This window comes from Idiotropiscis lumnitzeri, chromosome 4 (genome assembly GCF_059441095.1).
Source record: "Idiotropiscis lumnitzeri isolate Australia: NSW breed Sydney's pygmy pipehorse chromosome 4, RoL_Ilum_1.0, whole genome shotgun sequence".
Taxonomy (NCBI): domain Eukaryota; kingdom Metazoa; phylum Chordata; class Actinopteri; order Syngnathiformes; family Syngnathidae; genus Idiotropiscis; species Idiotropiscis lumnitzeri.
In genome coordinates, this window is record NC_142394.1 from 19,797,210 (window position 1) to 19,819,559 (window position 22,350).

A 22,350-nucleotide genomic window follows, 5' to 3' on the forward strand; every position below is an offset into this window, starting at 1 on the left:
TCAATTTGATGGAATTGTGATGTTGGTGAGTGAATCTGAACTTTCTTCACTCCTGCTTCAATGCCAGTGTTCTTGGCCACTGACCTAATCTTGCTTTTGATTATTGGAAAATTTAATGATCGGTTGATTGTTATTTTTTGTAAATTTTATCTTTAATAGATTGATCCAGTTTGAGAATGTTCACCCATTTAATTGCCAGTGCTAATTGGGGATGGCTACCAGGCGCATTTTCCTTTAGATTTTAAGTGAGACTGGTGGACCTGTCTTGAAAACAATGGCTGTCTTCACCCAGCCTGTCTACCAGATCATGGGTGCTGAAACTTAATTTAGGGCGAGGTTATGTAAATGTACTTAAGTGTGATGTCACAATCTGGCAAATTTCAGTTTGGGAAATGAGCATATAAACAACAAAAAATTAGACCCCACTATTAGTTTACAAGATAATTAAAATGTACCCTTTAAAAATCAGACCTTTCTTTCCTGGGGACTGCTCTTTCTCATCTATTATTCACACTAACAAGTATTGATTGATTGTCAGTGTTTAATGAAACAAGATGGATGCCAACCTAGACACTGGAAGTGTGGTGAAGATGCAGATTTTGGTTGCCAATTCCAATAGCCACACTCCATCCAACGGTCCTTATTGAAGTGGACATGTAGTAGGAGTCCCCGTCGTGTTCAAGAACGTTGGTCATAAACTTAGAAAATTGCAGAATTGAGACGGTGCGTGTTGGATCTTCGGCTCATGCCACTCCGTCGTCAAACACGGTGGCACCAGTTGTTTTGCTGATTAAAATTGTTTTAAAACTTCATAAAGTAGAAATTTAGAAACTACTTCGTCAATGGCAGCTATGGCTCCATTACTGCTCAGTGCGCACGCCCAGAAGGTTGCAAATAGAGAATACGGCAAAACACGCAAGTAAATTTAAAAATATATTATCTATGTAACTTTAAATCATCACTGAATACAACAAATACAAAAATGACGTTATATACTTCTTTGCTTTTGAAAATAACATTTTTCGCCAATTGCAAAGGAATTAAATCGAACCTCAATTCCTGCTATTTTGATCAAATTCGCAATGGATTGTGGGTAATATGCTTCGGCGGCATCGTGAAGACGACGGGCTCGACCGAAGTGTGGAACAAGGGCACAAAAGGGGCGGGGCGACAGAGCACTTTAGAGAATTGGGACACGCTACATACTCGCAAGCCTGGACGGGAACGCGCAGTTGCGAGGCGCAAAGGTGCAAGTGTGAGTATTAAAGATAAAGATAAATATGTCCTTTATTAGTCCCACAATGGGGAAATTTGAAGTGTTACAGCAGCAAAGATATATTGGGAGTAGACCTAGCTCTGGAAAGAGAAAACAAGATGGATGAGGAGTCAAGGTGACTGGAATACGTTTCATTTCGGTTTGGGGTTAAACCAATAGCGTTCCCCTGGTCACAGCCGAATCCTGCCCTCTCTTACCTCCAAGCGACCCCTAAATCGTCGCCATTAAATTTATCTTTTAATCAATTGTAACTTTACACAAGTCTGATCGGCTGAATCGAACATTTTGCATTTTTATACTAAATCAAGTTGGTTGTAATGCCATTATGTACTGATTGAGCAAGAAGACCGTCTCGTTCACTCCACGGACCTTCTGTGTTGCCATCGATAATAAGCCAATGTTTCTCAACTTTTAAATATGCCACCGTGTTGCTGTACAATGACCTGTTTAATAGACACTGACATGCTTTGATGCTTCTCTAGTGGACGCATGAGCGTGTGTGTAGCGTCCTATCGCGCTAACCTATATCACACAGGGCGAGCACTAATCTGACACGACCTCTCACCAGGCCGCCCCCCCCCCGCAGGAGGCCAGGATGCAGGCCATGGTGGGCAGCACGTCATCAACTGAAGTCTCAAGCTGCGATGTGGATGATTCCAGGACATTACAAAAAAAAAAAAAACAAGCATGTGGATTTGTGGAAAGACAGAGGTAGGTAAATTTTTTTTTTTGGTATTCGTATTTTTTTTCATGTTTTCCCCTTAACTTGGTTCTTTTCGTTTTTCATTCTGCCTTTTTTCACCCTTTTAGCTGTTTTCCAACATTTTTCTTTTACCAACTTTTTTTCCCGCTTTTTTTTACTTCTCTTGTGCACTTTTTTTGTTTTCTTACTTTATATTATCAAAATATTTGCTGTTTTATTTCTATGTCTGCTTGGTCTTTTTCGTTTCTTTTTCCTTTGTCTTTTTGCAATGGACTTACTTTTTGTAATCATTCTTGTATTTTTGGGGTATTTTTCGTAGCGCTCCCTCAATATGTAAGCGTTTTTTATCTCATACTTTTTCTGATCGTGAAATCGTCTGATCAAGTTTATAATTGTTCTGGAGGCTATACTTTTTTTATTTCATTTAGAATATATATATTTTTTTAATTCGGTTTGTTTCAATTTGTTTTAAAGTAGGTTTGATCATTCTTATTTGTTTTGTGATTTGGAAAAACACTTCACTTTAGTTATTAGTTTTAGCTTTAGCTTTTTCACATGGAGCATTTAATGATATATTGATTTCATGAAAAAAGGTCACCAAGTATTGTGTTATAGAGTGAACTACAATTCCGTTCTTCTATATGGTAGTACAGCAAAACAGGAAGCCCCAAAACCTCACGTATGAAATGGATTGACAAAGAAACATATTTGATATAGTTCTAGTTCGGTTTATGAACAGAAAATGTAATTTCATTTAATGTTTTTTAAGCATTCTTGATTTTATTCGACTTGGTTTATTGAAATGTTTTTTTCTCCCTTTTTAAGCATTCTTGATTTTATTCAACTTGGTTAATTGAAATTTTTTTTCCCCCTGAATTTTAGTTTGAATTTAATTAATTTTCATTATAACAATACAGGACTAACCTCGCTTCTAACGAGTATAAAGGCAATTTTTCATGTACATTTATCTTTGCATTGTTGCTAGTCTCAACTAATATTTCCCTACATTGGTTTATTCTGCCTCTCATGTTCTGATCAAGATCGGTTTATAATTTTCTCGCTCCATGTAGACTTAAATAAAAAGGTCAGATATTTATAAAATGTTCAGTTGACAAAAGTTGATGTAGTGTTTGATCTCAGCACTCTGGCTGACCCTGGGACACTTCCCTGTTGGTTTGAAGAACTCAACCCCCCCATGTGTCGGGCATGCTTGATATTGCAACTCGACTGTTATGTATTCAGAACACCTCCATGCTCCAAGCTGCCGCAGACCTCTTCTACTTACTCATCCATTTCTAGATTTCCTGCCAAATTCAACTTAATCGTCTGTCTTTATTCTATCAGACTTCAGGCGAAATTTTTTTCTTGGTAAATTTCCTCGACTGGACTCATGCAAATTGAATTTCTGCTGTCCGTGGTGCTGAAGGACGCCCGAACATGGTCATTGGTGTTCGGATGTATCTTGATGGAGGGACAAAAACTTACACTTCCAAAAACATGCATGGCAGGTTGATTGAACACTCGAAATTGCCCCTAGGTATGAGTGTGAGCGCGGATGGTTGTTTGTCTCTGTGTGCCCTGCAATTGGCTGGCAACCAGTTCAGGGTGTCCCCCGCCTACTGCCTGAAGATAGCTGGGATAGGCTCCAGCGCCCCCCGCGACCCTAGTGAGGAGAAGCGGTACATATAATGGATATATATATATTATAGCTAATTTAACTTTATTTTAATGTAAGCCTAAACTTTAAGACCATCATATTTATCTTTGATAAATCTAATATGGTGCATTGTAATCCAGCTGGATTTATTACTGTTAAAAATAAATTGCAATAACATTATTTTTCCAATTTGTTGAACCCTACTAGAAACATCCCTGTCTCCACGCATCGCTCATGAATGCGCACGGTGCGTCGCTGACGTCAATCTAGTGACTGGCTCTCCTTTCGGCAATCTTCGGCCGCCGCCTCATTAGCATTCGGTTCTTGGCTTGAGGAGGAGGGGGGAGGGAAGAGTAGAGAGAGGGGGGGTGATGCTAAGAGAGGAGCGCCGCACTCGGAGTAGGAATCAGCCGCGCTCGCCGCTCCGTCGCTAAGGGTCCTTTATTCCTCGACTACTGGGGTCACCCCCTTTTATTTTCCACCTCCAACCTTAGCTGTCATTAATTGCACGCCCGGCTGCACCTCCCCCCCCACCCGCTCCCCCCACCCAAAAAAAAAAAAAAAAAAAAGGATGCGTGGGATTTAACGCCTTCATCGTCCGTCTCTCTCCTGGAATATTCCTGCTTCCCCTCCCTGAGTGTGTGTACGGTAGATGCGGACCACCGCGGCCATGCAGCAGATTGTGCATTTCTCCGTGTCCTTCCTCCTCGTCTTGTGGGGGTGCGCGCACGGAGGCTCACCCAGCGTCCAAATCGGTGAGTGCGCCCAAACAATCCGAAAAAAAAAAATGTGCGCCAAAAATGAAGCGCATTGCGTTTTAGGAAGACTGGTGCATGTCTTTCCACCCGTACAGGGGGGCTCTTTCCGAGGGGTGCGGACCAAGAGTACAGCGCCTTCCGGATAGGCATGGTCCAGTTCGGTACGGCCGAGTTCCGGCTCACGCCTCACATCGACAACCTGGAGGTGGCCAACAGCTTTGCTGTCACCAATTGCTGTGAGTGCCTTGAAAAAAAAAATGCATTGCGCCATATGGTATGATGTGTGGATGGATGCAAGGGGAGAAGGCAGATAAGGGGGGGAAGGGGAGGAAAAGTTGGTTTCCACGGCAACGACCGCATCCATCATTTCATTCCTTCACATCCACAACACCGTGCATAGCTCATAGTCTTCGTTGTCTGTGAGGCAAATGAGAACATCCTTCTTCTCCTGGAGGAAAGAGGTATATGGAATTTGCCCACAGACAACATTTTTCAGCATTTTTAAAACATTTTATTTGGTCATTATTTCAGTGTTGTTTTCTATTGGTTATTTTGACTTTTTTTTAAGCATTGTTTTATTTTTATTCAATTTATTTTTATTTCTGTTTCTTCAAATGTATCTATTAGTTCCCATTATTCCGTTGATTTTTGTTTATTGTTGTTGTTTTGCTGTATATTTTTCATTTGGATTTAATTTTTAGCAGAATTTTATTTTTCTTTATTTTCTGAATTTATTTATTTTATTTGTTCTTAGTCTATTGTATTGCATTTTTACATTTGTTTTATCTACACTGTTATATATCAATAATTTATTTTTGTAGTCTTGACTTCTACCTATTCATGCTTTCTCTCATTTTTGTTTTTTTGGTTATATTTTTCTTTGTTTAATTTTACTTTATTTTTATTCAATGTGTTTTTATTTTGTTTACATTTACATTAATATTAGTTTATTTTTCATGATAATTTTTATTTAATGTTCTGTATAAAATATATTAATTTTCATATTCGTATTCATTCATTTTTAATTTTTTATGAATGATTTTGTTTAGTCTTTTAAATCAAAGCTCTTTGCATTATTCACTCTTCCTATGACTGTGCTTAAATATTTTATTATTTTTAGTGTCTAAATTATATTTATTCCATTCTAAATTTTGAATATGTAACCTGCTATTAGTTTAGATTTCATGATCACTATTTTGTGACCATTCTTTATTTTGCAATTAGTTTGCTTCCATTTGTATTGTTTTTACGTAACGTTACCCCCCACCCTCTCCTCCACATAGTTCATGTTGAGGCGCTTGGTTGCTATGCGACTGCTCCCTTCAATATAAATCACAGACTTGTGATTGGTGCTCGCCGGCATCCAATCCATTTCATCTGCATTAAAAAAAACAAGAAAAAAAAAAAAACTCAGTCTCCAGCATGAACACGCTCACGCTGGGCAGTCTGATGCAAGTGGGCGACCATCATCAAAGTGCTCAGCATACAAACGCTGCAGCACGACTAGAATGTGCAATTAGGCTTCGACGATGAGAATTAAAACAATCATTTTGCCCACGTGGATATGAAATTTCTCAGAGTATGGTGTGTGGCGCAACTTGTGTTTGTTTAGTTTACGAAATGACAAAATGTTGAAACTGTTTTCAACCAGATTAGAGTGAACAATAAGAATTAAAGCACTATTGTTTTTTTTTTCCTTGAGCATAATAGCGACTGCTGAGCAACGTCTGTGTTTATTTAGTTTACATAACATGTTGAAAATTCTTTGACAAAATTAACTAGATCAACGTTCATAATAAGGACGAAAGCACAATTCTTTTTTTTTTTTCTTTGCTTGAATCTCCTGAGCAACTTATGTATTTAAGGGGACATAAGAGATTATAAAATGTAAAGCAAAATAAAGCAAACAATAAGAATTAAAACACAATCACTTTGCTAAAGAGTAGCTGTTCGCACAAAGTGGAAAAATCGGCCCCCTGCACCCTTTAAAATCATGAATCCGCTAATAACTAATCTTGGGTTTGTTAGCAATGCAAGTATGACCTTAACGCTAAAGGTTTCATAAGCATGCATGCAAGTCATTAGCTTTGATGCGCTTGCATCTTTTTTACACTTAGGCTGTGCTGCTGTTCAACTTATCGTGTGCATGCGTACGTGTCCGTGTGCGTGTGCGTGTCGTAAATGTAAGTGCACGTCTTCAGGCCGTGTCCTTTAAAAGGGCAACATGACTCAGGCTAGCTAGCGAGCTAGCGGACATATCCATCGGGGGCTTGCCGTCGTCGCCTTACCTGATGCCGTATCTACACATTTATTAGACCGACTCATAAAAAAGAGTCCATTGGGCATCATGAAATGCTTGAATGCACACATTTTCATTTTCAGTAAGCTCTTGATGTTTGGCCATCTTAAAGGCATTCATACGGAGAACAAATAATGCCCCGCATCCCTTAAGACGGACATTTTGTTCTTGATTGCTATTTAATATGCCGTACGATCACACTGCTATAAAACGTAAAGAAAAACGGCAACCATTTCGGAACCGATAATTGTAAAATTTCAGAAGCAATTCGCGTTTAGATGGAGGAAGATTAGTGATTGTATGTCCAGAAACAAAAGTACATTTTGTTCTTAAGTATTAAATTTGCCAAGTCATGTAAAAACAGCAAAGTTTAGCATTTTGACGGACAAAAACAATAGCATCCCTTTCTCAAATGAGATAGACGTTTTGTTCTTTAGTTGCTATTGAATCTATGGCTCTAATTTTAAGTGTAATAAAATCGGCAAAATTCCTGAACCCTTATGTATTTGGACGGGGCAAAACAATAGCATTCTAGTCGCAAACAAAACAAACATTTTGTTCTTTGAAATTTGTTGAATTTGTTACGTGATAGCATTGCCGATAAAGTGTTATTAAAAAACGGCAAACATTTTGTAGCCAAAAATTTCGGAAGCACCGTGTTAAGGAGAAGAAGAATATTAGCTCACTCGCTGTCAGAGCCGATACAAACTGCAAAATTTCAAAGCGCTTGTTCTTTCGAATCAAATATACGTGAATGTTTCCGGACTGATATATTTGAATAGCTTCTCTGTCCCAAATAAGTCAGACATTTTGTCCTTTGGTTGATTTTGAATCTGTCGAGCGATGACGCCGAACTGCTGGCAGAAAAAAAAAAAAAAAGAAGACCATTTGTTTCAAAGTCCATCATTTTGTCCTTTGACCGAAGTCGAATCCGTTAATCGACGGCGCTGCTATTAACCGTCATCAAAACGGCAACATTTCAGAATAAATCATCGTTTTGTCAATCTTAAAGAATATAACACGCTTTCATTGGCCATTCTGTTCCGAGCTTGTGAGAGTAAAAGATACAACTTGAAATTGATTAACACTTATGCGAGATGATCTGCTCATTGATTTTGGGCACTCATTTCAGGAGACGTTTAGTGAAGCGGCCTAATTATCAGACGAGCGTACGCTTGTTGTCTGCCTTAAACATCAAAGGCGAATTGACCACAAGGGCTCAACCATTTTTTTTTTAAAAATAAATAAGAAGATAATACAAGTTCTGAACTCCTGTTTAATGAGAACTTTAAGTCCAATTTATCATATTTACTTCAGGTCTTTTTCATTGGCTGCCCCTCCCTCTCTGCCTCAGCTGTCAATCAAGCAGACACCCTGTGAACCCCGGCTGCCCCGGCTCCGAGGCCATCGACATAACTCTAAAATATGCGCGCATTAATCATGAAGTTGGCCTCTCGGGCGAGGTCAAGCGGCCAGTTGTGCCACTAGTGGATGGCACACAATCTAGCTAGATAAGAAATAATAAACAACAGCGGGGACAGAGTGAGGGAAGGGCATAAAAAGGCAAGTTGAGTCCTTTCGGGAGCAATGCAAAAACGACTGTTTCATCTTTTGGCGCCAACAGATGTTTCGCCAGCTTCCCTGCTGCCATTAAAACAGCGGGAGATGCGCGAGAAAGAGGGTTGCACAAACAATAACATTTTTAGCTGTCGTTTAATCTGGTCATCGTTCACTTGTTCGCTGTGTTGATTTGTTGACGTGCATTTTTAAAATATTAACTGATGACATGTTAGCCTTTCATCCATTTTTAGTCAAAATTCCAATTTAGGGGAAAACTAAAAATTCTGACCCTTTATCTAAACGTACATTTTTTGGATTCTACCTGCTAGCATGTTAGCGTTACATCAATTCTTTTCAAAGAGTGCCTGACTATAATAATCAACTGCTAACATGTTAGCATTTTATTCAGTCTGTTCAAAATAGTTCCAGATAATTGTGCCAAATGTAAAATTTTATAGTATCCTGCCATTTAGTATAGCAGCTGCTAAGTTTTTATCAACATACATTTTGAGAACACCAACTGCTAGCATACTAGCATTTCACACGTTCATCTTAAAAATAGTACCTGACTGTGTAAATTCTAATCAAATTGCTTTGGCGTGTTTTTGTTTTTTAATCACATTGCCTTCTTGCATTATGTACATTTTAAGAATGCCAAATGTAAGCATATTAGCATTTTATTTTTCAAACAATATCTGACTACAAGTCAAAATGTACGAATCCTTTTTCAATCCACCATAGCGTATTTGCACTCATGTTATTATTTCTTTCTTAATCTTTACCGACGCCTTTACCTCCAGTTAACATGTTAGCATTTCTTTCGTTTTGTTGAAAATAGTACCTGACTATGTGCCAAAAAGAATTCCGCAGCAGTCAGTGCAGTCCTACTGAGTTTTGAAATAGCTTTGTCCCTCAGGCCATCAGACTGATAAATTGCAAATAAGGACGTGACATTGTTTGACTCCCACTAAATTGCACTACTGTTTTATTTTGCATATTATGCTCTACATGACTGCAATTCTCAAAATCTGACTGTTAATACATTTCTTTCATTTATAAACGTGTGCATTCAAAATACGACTATTTCTATTCTAAACTAAAATTTTGTTTTGTATATACTGAATAGATACCTGAATGACTGTCAAGTCTTTAGTCTAAAATGTAAAATTAAAAAAAAAACTAAAACTTTTTTTGTACACACGTTGCCTTTTTGATCCGATTTATGACATTTAGCCTGCCAAATGTTTGCATTTGATTTTTTTCTCATTAAAAATACAAATGGCTACAGGGAAAGTTATGCAATGTTGCCATAGCGTAGGGCGACAGTGTGCCCTAGCAAATCACAGACAAACAATGTGATAATTAATATCACAAATGTCTGTATTTGTTCTGTCCCAATTGAAATCACCACATTGTTCTTTAGTTTTGATTACTTTTCCGTCCTTTTTTTGTGCTGTATTGCAATTGAAGTCATCGTCAACCATCTCAAACAATCCGTCTAATACCATAAATAATCTTCTGTATTAATATCATATTGGCATCTGATGACTTATACTTTTGACCCGACTCTGTTTCATATTCCTGTCAACGTGTAATTTATTTTCACAGTATTTTAGGTATTTATGTCATGCAATGCATGGAATGATGCGTCACAGTGAGTTGAAGGCCATGAACAAATGGAGCGTATAAAAACCCGGGCTCAGGGGGTCAAATACGATACTAGATGAGACTGAGGTATAGATGACTGTATGTGTCACTTGGCAGGACAATGGAATCATTTTTTTTTTCAACTCACTGGTTGATACGGAATTTTATCACCGAGCCACGGAATTACACTTGTGACTCAATGTAACTATTTGGCATATGACGTTACCCACTCCAAGTAAACAATTTACTCGTCATACATTATCACAAGCTAATGCTAATTTGCGCAAAAACTGCAGCTGTGATTACCTTTTATCTTCAACATGGTAGCAATATGTCCAACGTTTAAAACTTGTGGTGGAGAAATTCTGTGTGGGGATGGTTATTATTTTAATTAGCCTCCCTTTTTTTTTTTTTTGTGAAAGTGTGATGAAAGTACAAAATGACTCACCATTCGATAACCCTTTTAAATGAATGGCAAAAACAGTGTTAGTAATGAAGCTCATAGTGCGGGATATTTCAATTAGACACTATCAGTCTATTAGAGGAAGTACCGTATCTAAAAAGGGAAGTAACGGTTAAATAGAGAGAAACAGCGGAGTCAGTTCACTCGGGTTGCCACGGCAACGCCCTCCTTCACATGCGTGGCGGCGCTTGTCCGTTTGTTGGGAGATCATTAGGACACACCAAGTCTGCTTTGGTATTTGCGTTAAAGGTCATGAAGCGTACGTTGTGTTTTTATGACAGGAAGTAGCCGCGATTCACGTATCCCGATCGATAGTGGTTTACACCTCAGTGTGGTGCATCGTTGTGTACACAGGCACAATACTCTTTTCAAGATATTTTTATTTTGGGGTGCCTGTAATAATGTATGTTTGTGTGTGTTTACCTAATTTATGTGAATGATTTTGTATTACATTTTCATTTCACCAAACAAGAAACTCATAATTTCATACAGATTTTGATATTACATGAAAAAAATCCAAGCTGTGTGAGAAGACTCAATTTTATGATTTAAAATTGGATTTTACGTGTATTATGGTATTTATATGGATCGTCAACATTTTTAATGAAAATAACTAAAATGTTGCAATTTCAAGCAACAAATAAAAATTTTAATTTACTGGGACACACTACGAGATCATAAGTAACTTTGTATGAGGGAAAAAAAACAAAAAAAGAAAAGAATTGCGCTAAAAAGATTCCTAATGAAAAAATGATTTTACTGTTGTATCATTGCCTGAGGAAAGTTGCAGTTTTGCGAGAGAAAAAAGAATATTGTCGTATATTATGATGCAATGTCATAATTTAACAAGGAACATATTCAGACGAATGCTGTTGTAACGTTACTAATAAAAAAGAAACCACTTAATGAGATTTCTTTTATGACATTGTCATAATTACAAAAAAAACAAGTCAATTTTCTTTGAGAAAAACTAATATGATAAAATAGTTATTAGACAAAAATACTTTTTACGTGAATTGTCTTTTGATAATACTAGAGAAAATAATAATAATAAAAGAGTCAATAAAACGAGTCATATCTTTTATTAGAAAACCCTTTGCGAACATTTTTCTTTCCAGAACTGCGTGTAGTTAACATCCGAGTGGGCATGTGAAGGACGCTCTTTGCCTCGCTTGAGCGAGACAAAATGGTTCAGACTGTTGCCATGGTGTCACATCTCCTCCTCCTCCCCCACCTCTGCCTACTTCCAAATCTAAAGGAGGCCACAGGAAGCATAAAAAAAAAAAAAAAGACGTTACACTAGGGGGCGCTAAGCTGCGCATGAATTCGCTTGCGAAGCTTTGTCGCAGGCCATTAGAACGCCTCCAGGAAACAGGTCAGTGCACAAAAGGCGAGCGATGGCGAGGAGGAGGAAGGGGGGGGGGGGGTGGTTGGCGATAGAAGTTGACAAGAACTGAGCTGCAGTGTTCTTGTCGAGAGCAGCTGCCGGAAGGACGGCTCAAAGGAGGAGAAAAAAAAAACTCAAGTCATTGTGGCCGCCAGTCACATCCCCCACAAGTCCGTCTTCTTTTTAATATAGCCGACAGTCGCCACGGAAACATCCCCCAAGCTCCCAGAAATGGACCGCCTCATAATAGGAAGGGCTACCTAGATTATAATAAAGCTCAGCAAGAGCGTAAAAAATTCGACAACCACAATAAAATCATTATTTCATTTTACATCAAGCGGTCAATCATGCAAAAAAAAAAAAAAGCAAAACAAAAAGCCTTTTAACATCAATACTTGTTATATAATAAGTAAAAAATATCCTATATGAATATCATATTATCACAAGAAAAAAACTTAACTTACTATTTTGTGAAAGAAACGTTTTTAAGTGAATATTGTTATAATAACGTGAGTAAATAGTCAAAACTTCAAGAGAACAATTGTACAAATAATGTAACACTAAATGAAAAAAAGTTGCAGTTCAATGTGAGGAAAAAAATATTAACATGAACAGCGTAATCAATTCGGATCTAAATATTTCTATTAGAAAAATGTAGTTTTACGTCAATCGTAATGTTCTGAGCAAAAAATATTTATTTTTTCATGTGACTACCTTTGTAAATTTAGATAAACCGCTATTTTCATGAGAAAAAAATCACAATTGTAGTTGAATGTCAAAATATTACGCGAACAACGTGATCATATCACATGAACATGATTTTGATGAGAAATACATCACATTATTATTTTGATCTTTGATATTGCATTTCACTTAATTGTAATTTTAGAAGTCACTATTTCTATGAGTGAAAACACGATTTATGAGAATAAGTCATCATTTTACGTGATTAAAATCCAAAATAGGAATGTTATGACTTTATCACATAGTCACTATTTTTATGAGGGAAAACTATTTTTTTATGGACATACCAAAGATAAGTCTTTTTACACAAATAGTCGGAATATTACGAGAATATTACTTTTATGATTAAAATCTCTTCATTTTACATGAATACTGTCATCATATTGCAATGATTGATGCAACCAGAATCTTACAAAAATAAAACTTCATTCTCTGAATATTTGTCCCATAACATTACACAGTTTTGTTTTTTTATATATAAAAGTGCAACTTAAGCGTAATGTGCAATTTTATTTCTTGGTTGACACGTTTCAATTTTGTTTCCCTAAAAACATTCCACCTGCACATCTTCATTCGTAACAATCTTTTTTCTTTTAAAACACAACTTCCTTTACGCCGTCCTGCCTTTGAGCTTTGCGGCTCCTGTGCGCTAACGCCAATGGACTGGCTGGTCAGCCTCTCAGGATCTTTAACCGCAAATGAAATCTAAGCGATCCGCAGAACGCTCCTTTGGGCTTGTTTGGATGCCGCAGACAAGGTCGAAGTTGGAAAAAAAAAAAAAAAAAAAAATCGAAAACCGGATGGCAACACAACATTCTGTGTGCTAGCTGGTCCACATTTGAATGAAAAGTCCCTGAGCCTTGTTGCCACGGCGACGCAGCACTTGAGTGGGACAACAGTCAAATCTGTTCACACTGCTGATGATTGCTGTGTCACTGACATGTGTGTGTGTGTGTGTGTGTGTGCTGATTCATCATTTTGGCCCTGCTCAGGGTCAGTTTGTCTTCCATTATCAATCCATCCTCACAAGCTAAATGAGGTTGATTCATGCAAGTGTCCTTTGGTAGAAAGTGTGTGTGGGATGGTGTGGAGTCGGGGGCTGAGGGGAGGTTACCATGGCAACAAAACCTGCTCTAATCCATTCAGAGAAGGGTTTTACAGCAGGGACACATTTTAGTGTCCTGTCATGGAATTCCGGAGTGATGCGAGGCACGCCAAGGTGGCTGATGTAATTGATGCAAATCTGGTCTTTGCTCAGCTTGGAAAAAAAACGTCCAAAATTCGGAAATGGGATGCACTGACATCTCATGTTAAGGTTTTCAATTTTGACTTAATTCTCGGGAGGTAATTATTTTGTGTGACCTGCGAAAATTCTTTTCCTACTCAGTTTTGGAGGGAAGAGAAAGATTGTGTTACTTTTTTTTATTTTTATTGTGTACCTTAGCACAGGATTCTTGTGCAAAATTAATTTGTGTTGTTTTGCTTTTGCTACAATTTCCTACTTAATTCATTTTGACATTTTTGTGCAATTTGATACTGATGTTCAAATATTGTTTTAATTTTTTTGTACAATTTTGAAAATTATTTTGAGAATAAATGTTCCTATTTGGTTGTAAAATTTTCTAAATTTTTTTTGTCAGAACACAATATTATGCAAAATAATGCAATTTCCTACAAAATTTCTCAAACAGAAATCTGATATTTTTGTGTGCAATTTTCTACAAAATTCCCGTGAGAACAATCTTTTAAATTATTACGAACCCCATGATACAACACTAAAACGATTCACATTATCTTGTAGAATTCCCTAAGAATTACATAAAGTTTCTCTATTTTTAGTATAGAATGATCAAGTAAATTCATATAAAAATACTAAATTGTGTTTCCTACTAAATTCTCATGAGGCCACATAAATGATGATGCTTTGCTGACAAAGAACTAAGTTTGTGTATTTATTTTTTTTATTGAATTTCCTACAGATTTTATATTAGCACACAAAGATTACGCTACGTTTTTGTATCTTCACACTAAATGTTGAGAAAACAAAGATTGCACAAAAAAATAGCACATTGTCCTGTGAAATCAACACTAAGCTTTTGCAATTTCTTTGCGCAATCCACTCCTAAATTCTTCGGCGCTGTCGGGGTGAGGCGTAGGTGACTGTTTCATGATAATTTATGCAAATGCAAACTTTGATCAGCATAAACAGCAGCGTAAAAAAAAGACGACGCGGCCCTCTGGGTGGCACACCGGCGAAAAGCGGGTCAGCTAATTGGAACGGCTAAATTTGTTTCATGCCGTTCACCTTCTCGCAAGGTGACAAGACACGAGAGCCGAACATCCGTCCGTCCAAAAGACGCAGCGTAGTACGTTGTAGACTCTTTAAGTGAGGTTACCGGTACAGTTAAATATTTTGGACCTTAACTTGAGAAGTCCGTACATTAGGCTCAATTTATTTATTTATTTCGTATTTATAACACAACGTACTGACTCGTACAATATTGCACGAAATTCTTGAAAGATCAAATATTGTGCTTTGTTTTTGTACAAATTCCTTCTCTCAAATCTTGCGCTGCACTTTGCACACCTACCTAAGACGTTTTTTTTTTTTAAATCACGTCCTGTTTATTGCGTAAATTATGAAGCCAGCATGCAGTTGAAGATTCTCAGTGAAGTGAGTGGAACAGTCAAACATTTTGTACGTGGACTTGAGAACTAATAGTCGTTTAGTTGTTGCGAGTGTGAGGAGGGATTTGTGAGAAGGATTCATTGAGAGGCAGTCACATGTGACAAAGGCCTAATGGCTTTTCCCACAATCCTTCACTCTTTCTGCCAGCCAGCAATTACGCGTCGCCGACTTCTTTATTGCGACGGATTGACTTGTCTCCCCCCCCAAAAAAATACATCTTGTGAACTTTTTAGGTTGCAAAAGAGTGAAGAAAAGACTTTGGACTATTTAGTGGAGTTTTGTCGGAGAAGGTTTTTTTTTTTTTGCCATTGCTGAGGGCATTGCCTCGCTTCACTGCTGTGTGATGATCATTATACATTAAATTTCGGACAAACATCTTAAATCATTTTTTGTTCACACAGTTTTATATTATTCTTGTGAGCACACACCAATTGTAAGATATTTCCTACAATTTCTGATTTAAATTTTTGGTGCCATTTCCTACAAAAGTTTTGTAAGAGTAATTGCTAACAGAGAATATAAAGATTGTTTTTTGTTTGTCATTTTTTTCATAATCTCATACTAAATTCTTATAATGGAAAAAATACGATACATATTTGTACAACTTTATGCAAACAAAAAAATTAAAAAAAAGATTGAGCACATTAGTTTACAATTTCATACTTTTGCTCTTGTAGGAGCAAAAAGATTGTACAAAAAACATTCATTTATCACAAAAAACTTTCTACTTAGTTCTTATAAGAACACAACATTGGTGCTCATTCTTTGTACAAATTCATGCAAAATTCTGAAACATTTTGTGTAAAAACAAAAAGACATTTTTTTCAATTCCATGGTAAATTCTCTTGAAGAAAAAAAATACATTATGTTTTCATACAACTCTCTTTGTGCTAATTTTTTTGTTCGTTTTCTCACTAGATTCTTGTCAGAAAAATAATTTGACATTTTTGTAAGTGTTAATTTCTTAAGAAATCAAATCCGAAGGAAGCCATTTCTCACAAAATACCTGCGTGAACTTTAATGAGTGTGAGATGATTGTGGCCATTTGTTGAATTAGCTGCAAAATTCTTATGAAGACATAGACTGTGATCCATTTGTTGGAAAAAGCAAGAGCTCACAAAAATTGGCAATACGTGCTTTTCATTGGACAACTCAGGTGAGCTTTTTGGGCGGGACACCCCGTCGGTTTGCTTTCTATCTCCTCTCAACGGACTCCAGCTGTCCGTGTCAGCAAGTCATTCCCATTATATTGCACTTGAAGAAATACCTCATTACATTAATTACACCAGAGCGCGGTCAATAAAGCTGATGAAGTTACATGCGATCAATACGAACGGCCGGCAAGCTCAGGACGGCGGAAAAGCTTTTCTGTGTGTTTACTGCAACAAAAGCAGCAGCGGCGACAACGAACGTCTTCTGGGCGCTTGCTGCATAATGAATGTTAGATGTCGGAAAAAGCCACTTTGGTGAATGCGACGGGGCACGGCTCGTAAATTATACAGCGCCGGTGATTTTTGCAAAGTCAGCAGAATAGAGGATGCAAATCATTGGGAATGAAAATGTAGATTACATGCGGCATACTTGCTCTCAAACCAAGACGGCAAAGTTACAAAAGGCATGAAGGGCTTGCTAATATGGCCAATGATTATTAGCATTGACGCGCTGCTAAATAACTTTAATGGACGATTGTTCCTGAAATTTCCTACTAAATTCTTGACTGTACATTTTTTGGGCTTGAATTTCATGCAATCGTTTGTTCAATTCCACAAAGAATACTTTCAAAAACACAAATGTTACGTCATTTTTTTGGGGTAGGATTCACCGAATTAGGATTCTTGACTGAACAAATATTACGACATTTCTTTTGTTGAAATTCCGACAATATTGATAAAACACAAAGATAGTCAAAATTTTTAATTTTTTTTTTTTTTGGTTCATACTAAATTGTTGAACAGGGATGGCGCTACACCATCATATCGATGAATGTATTTGTGCACCTCCTTGCACAGTCGCTCGTCTATTTGGTCCATGTTTTCTGCCGGGAAACCCGATGTCGTCATTGCAGCATGTGACATAACGGACCAATCAGGAGAGAGAATGCGCCCGTCGACGTTCGCTCTGACGTGCGTGGGGGCATGTGTTGCAGACGCGTCGGTCATGTGATACGATGCGACAATTATCGACCGTGCTGACGCGGGAATATAAAGAGGCCTTAAAGTGTTAATGTATTAAAAAAGAAATAAAAATTTAATTCATTGGTCCCTTTGTAAAAAGGTAACAAATTATTGATTTTTTTCCCTCCCTTTATTTCATGTAAACTAATGATTATATTTCTTAAATAAGTCAAAATCTCGCATTTGCTGTTAGCCTAAGATAAGCCAAACTAATTATGTTGCCGTTTGCGAACGAGCCATCGAACATCCTGAGATTCAGCAGACTTGTTGGCTTTTAGTGACTTTCTCCTGCATGTGTCCTCTTAAGTACAAGCAGTCCCCCGGTGTAGCTAAAAGACGGAAATCAATTAATCAGCCGCCAAGCACGGCGAACAACGCGCGTCCCCGAGGCGCGTTAACGGATGTAAAACAACAAACTTGTTTTGTCTCTCTGCGTTGCAGTCTGCTCGCAGTTCTCCAGGGGCGTCTACGCCATCTTCGGATTCTACGACAAGAAATCGGTCAACACCATCACGTCGTTCTGCGGCACGCTGCACGTGTCCTTCATCACGCCCAGCTTCCCGCTGGACGGCAACCAACAGTTCATCATCCAGATGAGGCCCGACATCAAGGGGCCGCTGCTCAGCCTCATCGAGTACTACAAGTGGGACAAGTTCGCCTACCTGTACGACAGCGATCGAGGTCAGACAGCACGCTGTTAACTGAACATTTCTTTCTTGAAAGTAGATGGTTGGTCATCACATTTGATTTTCACGCGTGTGATCGTCGGCCATTGCAGCAAATTTTGCGTTTAGAATTGGAAAATTTGTTAAATTCTCAAAATATTTCAATGGTTTAGCTGCAGTTTGGAAATTAATTTGAAATGTGGGGTCTTTTCTACAAATGGTATCCTCCACAAACATAATAATTCATATTCTGTTGTGTCATACGAATGCACAAATCCAAATGATAACTCATTAATGATGAGCATTACATTTTGAAATTGTTGCATTCTTGAATTGTAACTTAACTAGTTTGGGCTTCGGATCGCTTTTACATGTCAATGCATATTTATAAATATGACGAAATCTCCAGCCGTACCGTATTGAATCGAATCATTATGCAAATAAGTCGACCAGAATCAAATAGTTACATTTGAAATTTGATACGTCGTTGAATCGTATTGTACCGCATGGATTGAGAATCCTATTCAAGATGCATTGATCTATTAATACAATATTTATACTGTATAGTATAATAACAATAATGTATATTTATGAATAATGTCACATGTGCAGTTTAGTACAATATAAAACAGTTGAATAATGAATACAATGCAATATAATAAAAAAACTGCTAAAGAAATCTGTGGTAATATTTATAATTAAAATACATGGATATGTAAATATCAAAATATAATATTTATCCCAAAATAACTGCTTATAAAAATATTTGAATATTTTCGTGACTTTTATCTTTATATTCTACCTTAAAATACAGTGGATCCCGCTCACTCATGGTTCAGAATCAGCAGATTTGCATATTCGTGGATTCTTTTTTCTTCAAAATGTAATTCTATATTTGTCAATTGTTTTTAATAATTTTTGGGGGGGTGTTCACCCCACAACATAGTCAAATATTTTGAGTTTAAAAAATAAAATAAAATTAGAATACTATATGGATATGGATTCGACCCGGTCACTATCTCCAACGAATAACGGAAGTCCACTGTAATAGTGGGCTATAATATATGCATTATCAATATGAATATTTAAACAATGTTATATAACTAAACATCACTATACATCCAATATAATGTAAGGCAATATTCTATTCTATTCAGGTATACCATGGGCTCCTTTTCATTCTATTTCAGTAAATTCCAAGGTGTTACTTGGAACTTGTGAGTTGATGGTTTTGTCCTCGTAGTGCCGAAAACGTCCTCAGGTCTTCAGTGTTTGCATTGCCTCCCCATGCGGTTCTGTATTGGACCCCCCAGGAGCATTTAATGAAAGGGGGCTTGTCACATACAATCAACTGCAACACGTGTTTATGAGTTTGTGTGTGTGTGTGTGTTTTATGTCACATCAATTGGACGTGTGTGGTAGTTGTGACATGCAGTGGAGGTGATGGGCCCTGCAGCTGTGGACCTCCACACTTCTAATCAGAATAATAATGCAAGTAATAATGTGGACATTTGTTTGTGATTGGGAGGCTTTCGGGTCACTTCACAACATGAAAAAAAAAGTCTCAATAAGCCATGCCCAAAAAGACTCAGGAAGTCTACCATTTTGGTTTTAATTGGTCAATTTAGGGATCATCGTCGTCATTTTTCTGGGGTCCTTCAAAGAAAATGTATCCACCCAAGCCAGTTTCTCTTAGCAACATAGACTTTGGTAGGCATGTCTATAATGCGGAGACCCCCAAAAGAAGTTTCAAGAAGTTGGCGTAATACACAGACAACCTCCAATTTTGTTTGAAAATGGCTATTTTCAAGATCATTGCGCTTAAAAAAAAAAAATAGACATTTATTAAGAATTTGGAGCATTTTAATGCTTTTTTTTTTTTAGTTTTTTGGTTTCTTGTCATGATTCCCTTTAGATTTGACTGCTGTGCCTAATGTAGTTTCTGGCGAATATACTTCTTACATAAACGCAGTGAAGTGGCTCGACGTGTGAATTCATCCTAACCGATGACGACTCCCTCACATCCGTCAAATACGCACACACGCACAGACGCGCACACACCTACACACATCCTCGCATCCCTTAGCGACCTGCTCAGTCACTCCTCCGCCTTCCTTCCATCCCTTCCTCTCGCCAGTACCACACATTGGTTACCATGGGAACGAGAGGATCACACTGACCTAATTAGACAGCCGTGCGATGGCGAAATATATGCACTGCGGTCCCCATCGGTGCCCGTCGCACTAATACAGTAAGCAGCAGGTTTCATGCGGCATGTTTTAAGCAGGATTTTTTTGGGGGGGTGGTGGATTTGTCCATTTTATTTATTTATTTATTCATTTATTTATTTTTTTTATTTTTTGCGGACAGGCACCGAGTCGCGTTGCTGAATGGGATGAATGCGTAAAGAGGAGAGATGAGGTGGGGGGGGGAAGGGTACAGCATGAAAGGCGTCCGAGGAGATGCCGTCGATGCGTGTGCGTGTCATGCTTAGCGCGGAGGCAAATGGTGGAAAGAGCAGCGCTGCACTAAATCCTCGCTAAGCCAACGAGCAAGCACTCGCAAGTCAATAGACTCTCTTCTTGCGAGTGCATTATTCACGCGATGCCTTGTGTGTGCACTCAGCAGGCCTCATGCATGCAACATGCGCTACTCGTCCATGTCTATCGACGAAATATTGTGCACTCTGCTGTGGATCACATGGGAAAGTCTTAAGGCTTCGTAGAGTAGCATAGGGTTCTTAATCTCCGTGAACGCCCTGTTTCGAGTAATTGAGAACAATTTTATGTTTGTGATCGGCATCTCGATTTTGATCATGATGACAATTGTGTGATTGTGATTGCGACTGCAATTTAGATGAGGTTGGGAAATGACCAGTCTCCCGCTGATCCATGCTGCCCCCAGATAGCAGTTTTGTGTTTATTGTCACAGTTGTGTTTTTACGATCAAGATCACAATTGTTTGTGTGTGATCAGCATTGAAATTGTGTTTTTTGTGATCAGGATCACTGATGTGTATTTTCAAGACAGACCACAATTCTGTTTGAAATCTGTTTGATCAGGATCGTAATTCTATGATTGTGGTTCGGATCACAATTGGTTGTTTGTAACCAGGATCACAATGTAATTTCTTTTGTTTATTTTTGGGTCAGGTTCACAAATTTAAGTTTGCAATCCGGATCACAATTGTAGGTTCATGAGCTGGATTGTGTCTTTTTTGACCAGATCACAATTTAATGTTTGCGATCCAGAGCACAATTGTAAGCCGTATCACAATTGCATGTTTTAAAATGCGGATTGTAATTGGATGTTTGCAATGCAGATCACAAATGTGCGTTTGCGATGACATAATTGAATATGATTCGTATCACGATCAAAGTTGTATGTTTTGGGGACTGGATTGTGATTATATATTTGTGATGATCACAATTGTATGTTTTTCCATCAGGTTCAAAAATTGTAGGTGACCACAGTCGGCATCATTTCTGACTGGAATGACAGCTGCAAACATCTGATTATTGACTGTCACTTTGAGAGTACAACAACAAACCTTGCACAACGAGCCACATGCCTCTTCATCAAGTCTCAAGATCCAATCCACAATCTTCTGAAGTCAGAATGACCTGTTTTTAGCTCATGGGTCAGACAGAACATTGTGTCCTCATTGTAATTATGACACGTATCGTTCCAGCTCGTTCAAATAAAAGTGTGAGTCTCCCATTTTCCAGCGTCGTAAAAAACAAAAATTGATCGATATTTCACCCCACCGCCGTCACGCCAGGATTACATACACCAGGCTTTTTTTTATTTTTTTTTATTAAAGCGCAACCCGAGGATCGATATGGGCGAGATTCAGCTGTGAAATGTCTTTAACTTGCAGGGAACGTCACATTGATCAAGAGGCATAATTTAACGTCCCGTCCGGGTCGGGAATCTGTTTTGAGGGGAGCAAAAAAAAAAAAGGGAATAAAAGGCCAAACAAGATGGTGATATAAAGACTGGAGGAGCACATTTGGCCGCTCCATCGCACTCAAAGACTCGTTAATCAGCTCCGTTGCGGACGTTTTGCACATTTGCGGAGGAATTTCATTGGATCTGTCGATTAGTCATCTCGCAGCTGGCAGTTCAAAAATGAATTAAAGCAGAAATCTGTCGTAGTTTTACCCAGAGTAAAACCATTAGAACGACAATAGTATCCCAGATTGCTTTCATTTGTGCAAAAACTCAAATCCAAGTCGGATTAAATGTTTCAAGTGAAGGCAAAATATGCTTTTTCTTCTTACCAGGCAGTGTTTGTGTGAGAGCATTTCATTTGCTTCAAGTTTTTTT

General features: G+C 38.0%; 1 protein-coding gene across 5 annotated transcripts in view; it reads left to right on the forward strand.

Moving 5' to 3' along the window:
* The first annotated feature begins 1,847 nt into the window (after positions 1–1,847).
* Positions 1,848–22,350, forward strand: part of gria2b (glutamate receptor, ionotropic, AMPA 2b) — a 43,676-nt gene continuing 23,173 nt past the window's right edge. For 2 of the 5 annotated variants that reach the window (XR_015842879.1, XM_088293950.1), the window contains exons 1-3: positions 3,964–4,391; positions 4,490–4,630; positions 17,799–18,038. Coding sequence is in view for 4 of the 5 variants with exons in the window: in XM_088293950.1 (XP_088150076.1) it covers positions 4,289–4,391; positions 4,490–4,630; positions 17,799–18,038 (484 nt within the window). In the remaining variant the exon portion in view is untranslated. Of the gene's footprint in view, positions 1,988–3,962; positions 4,392–4,489; positions 4,631–17,798; positions 18,039–22,350 lie in introns of those variants that run through there. The other 3 variants (XM_088293947.1, XM_088293951.1, XM_088293948.1) reach the window with 3 other exon arrangements.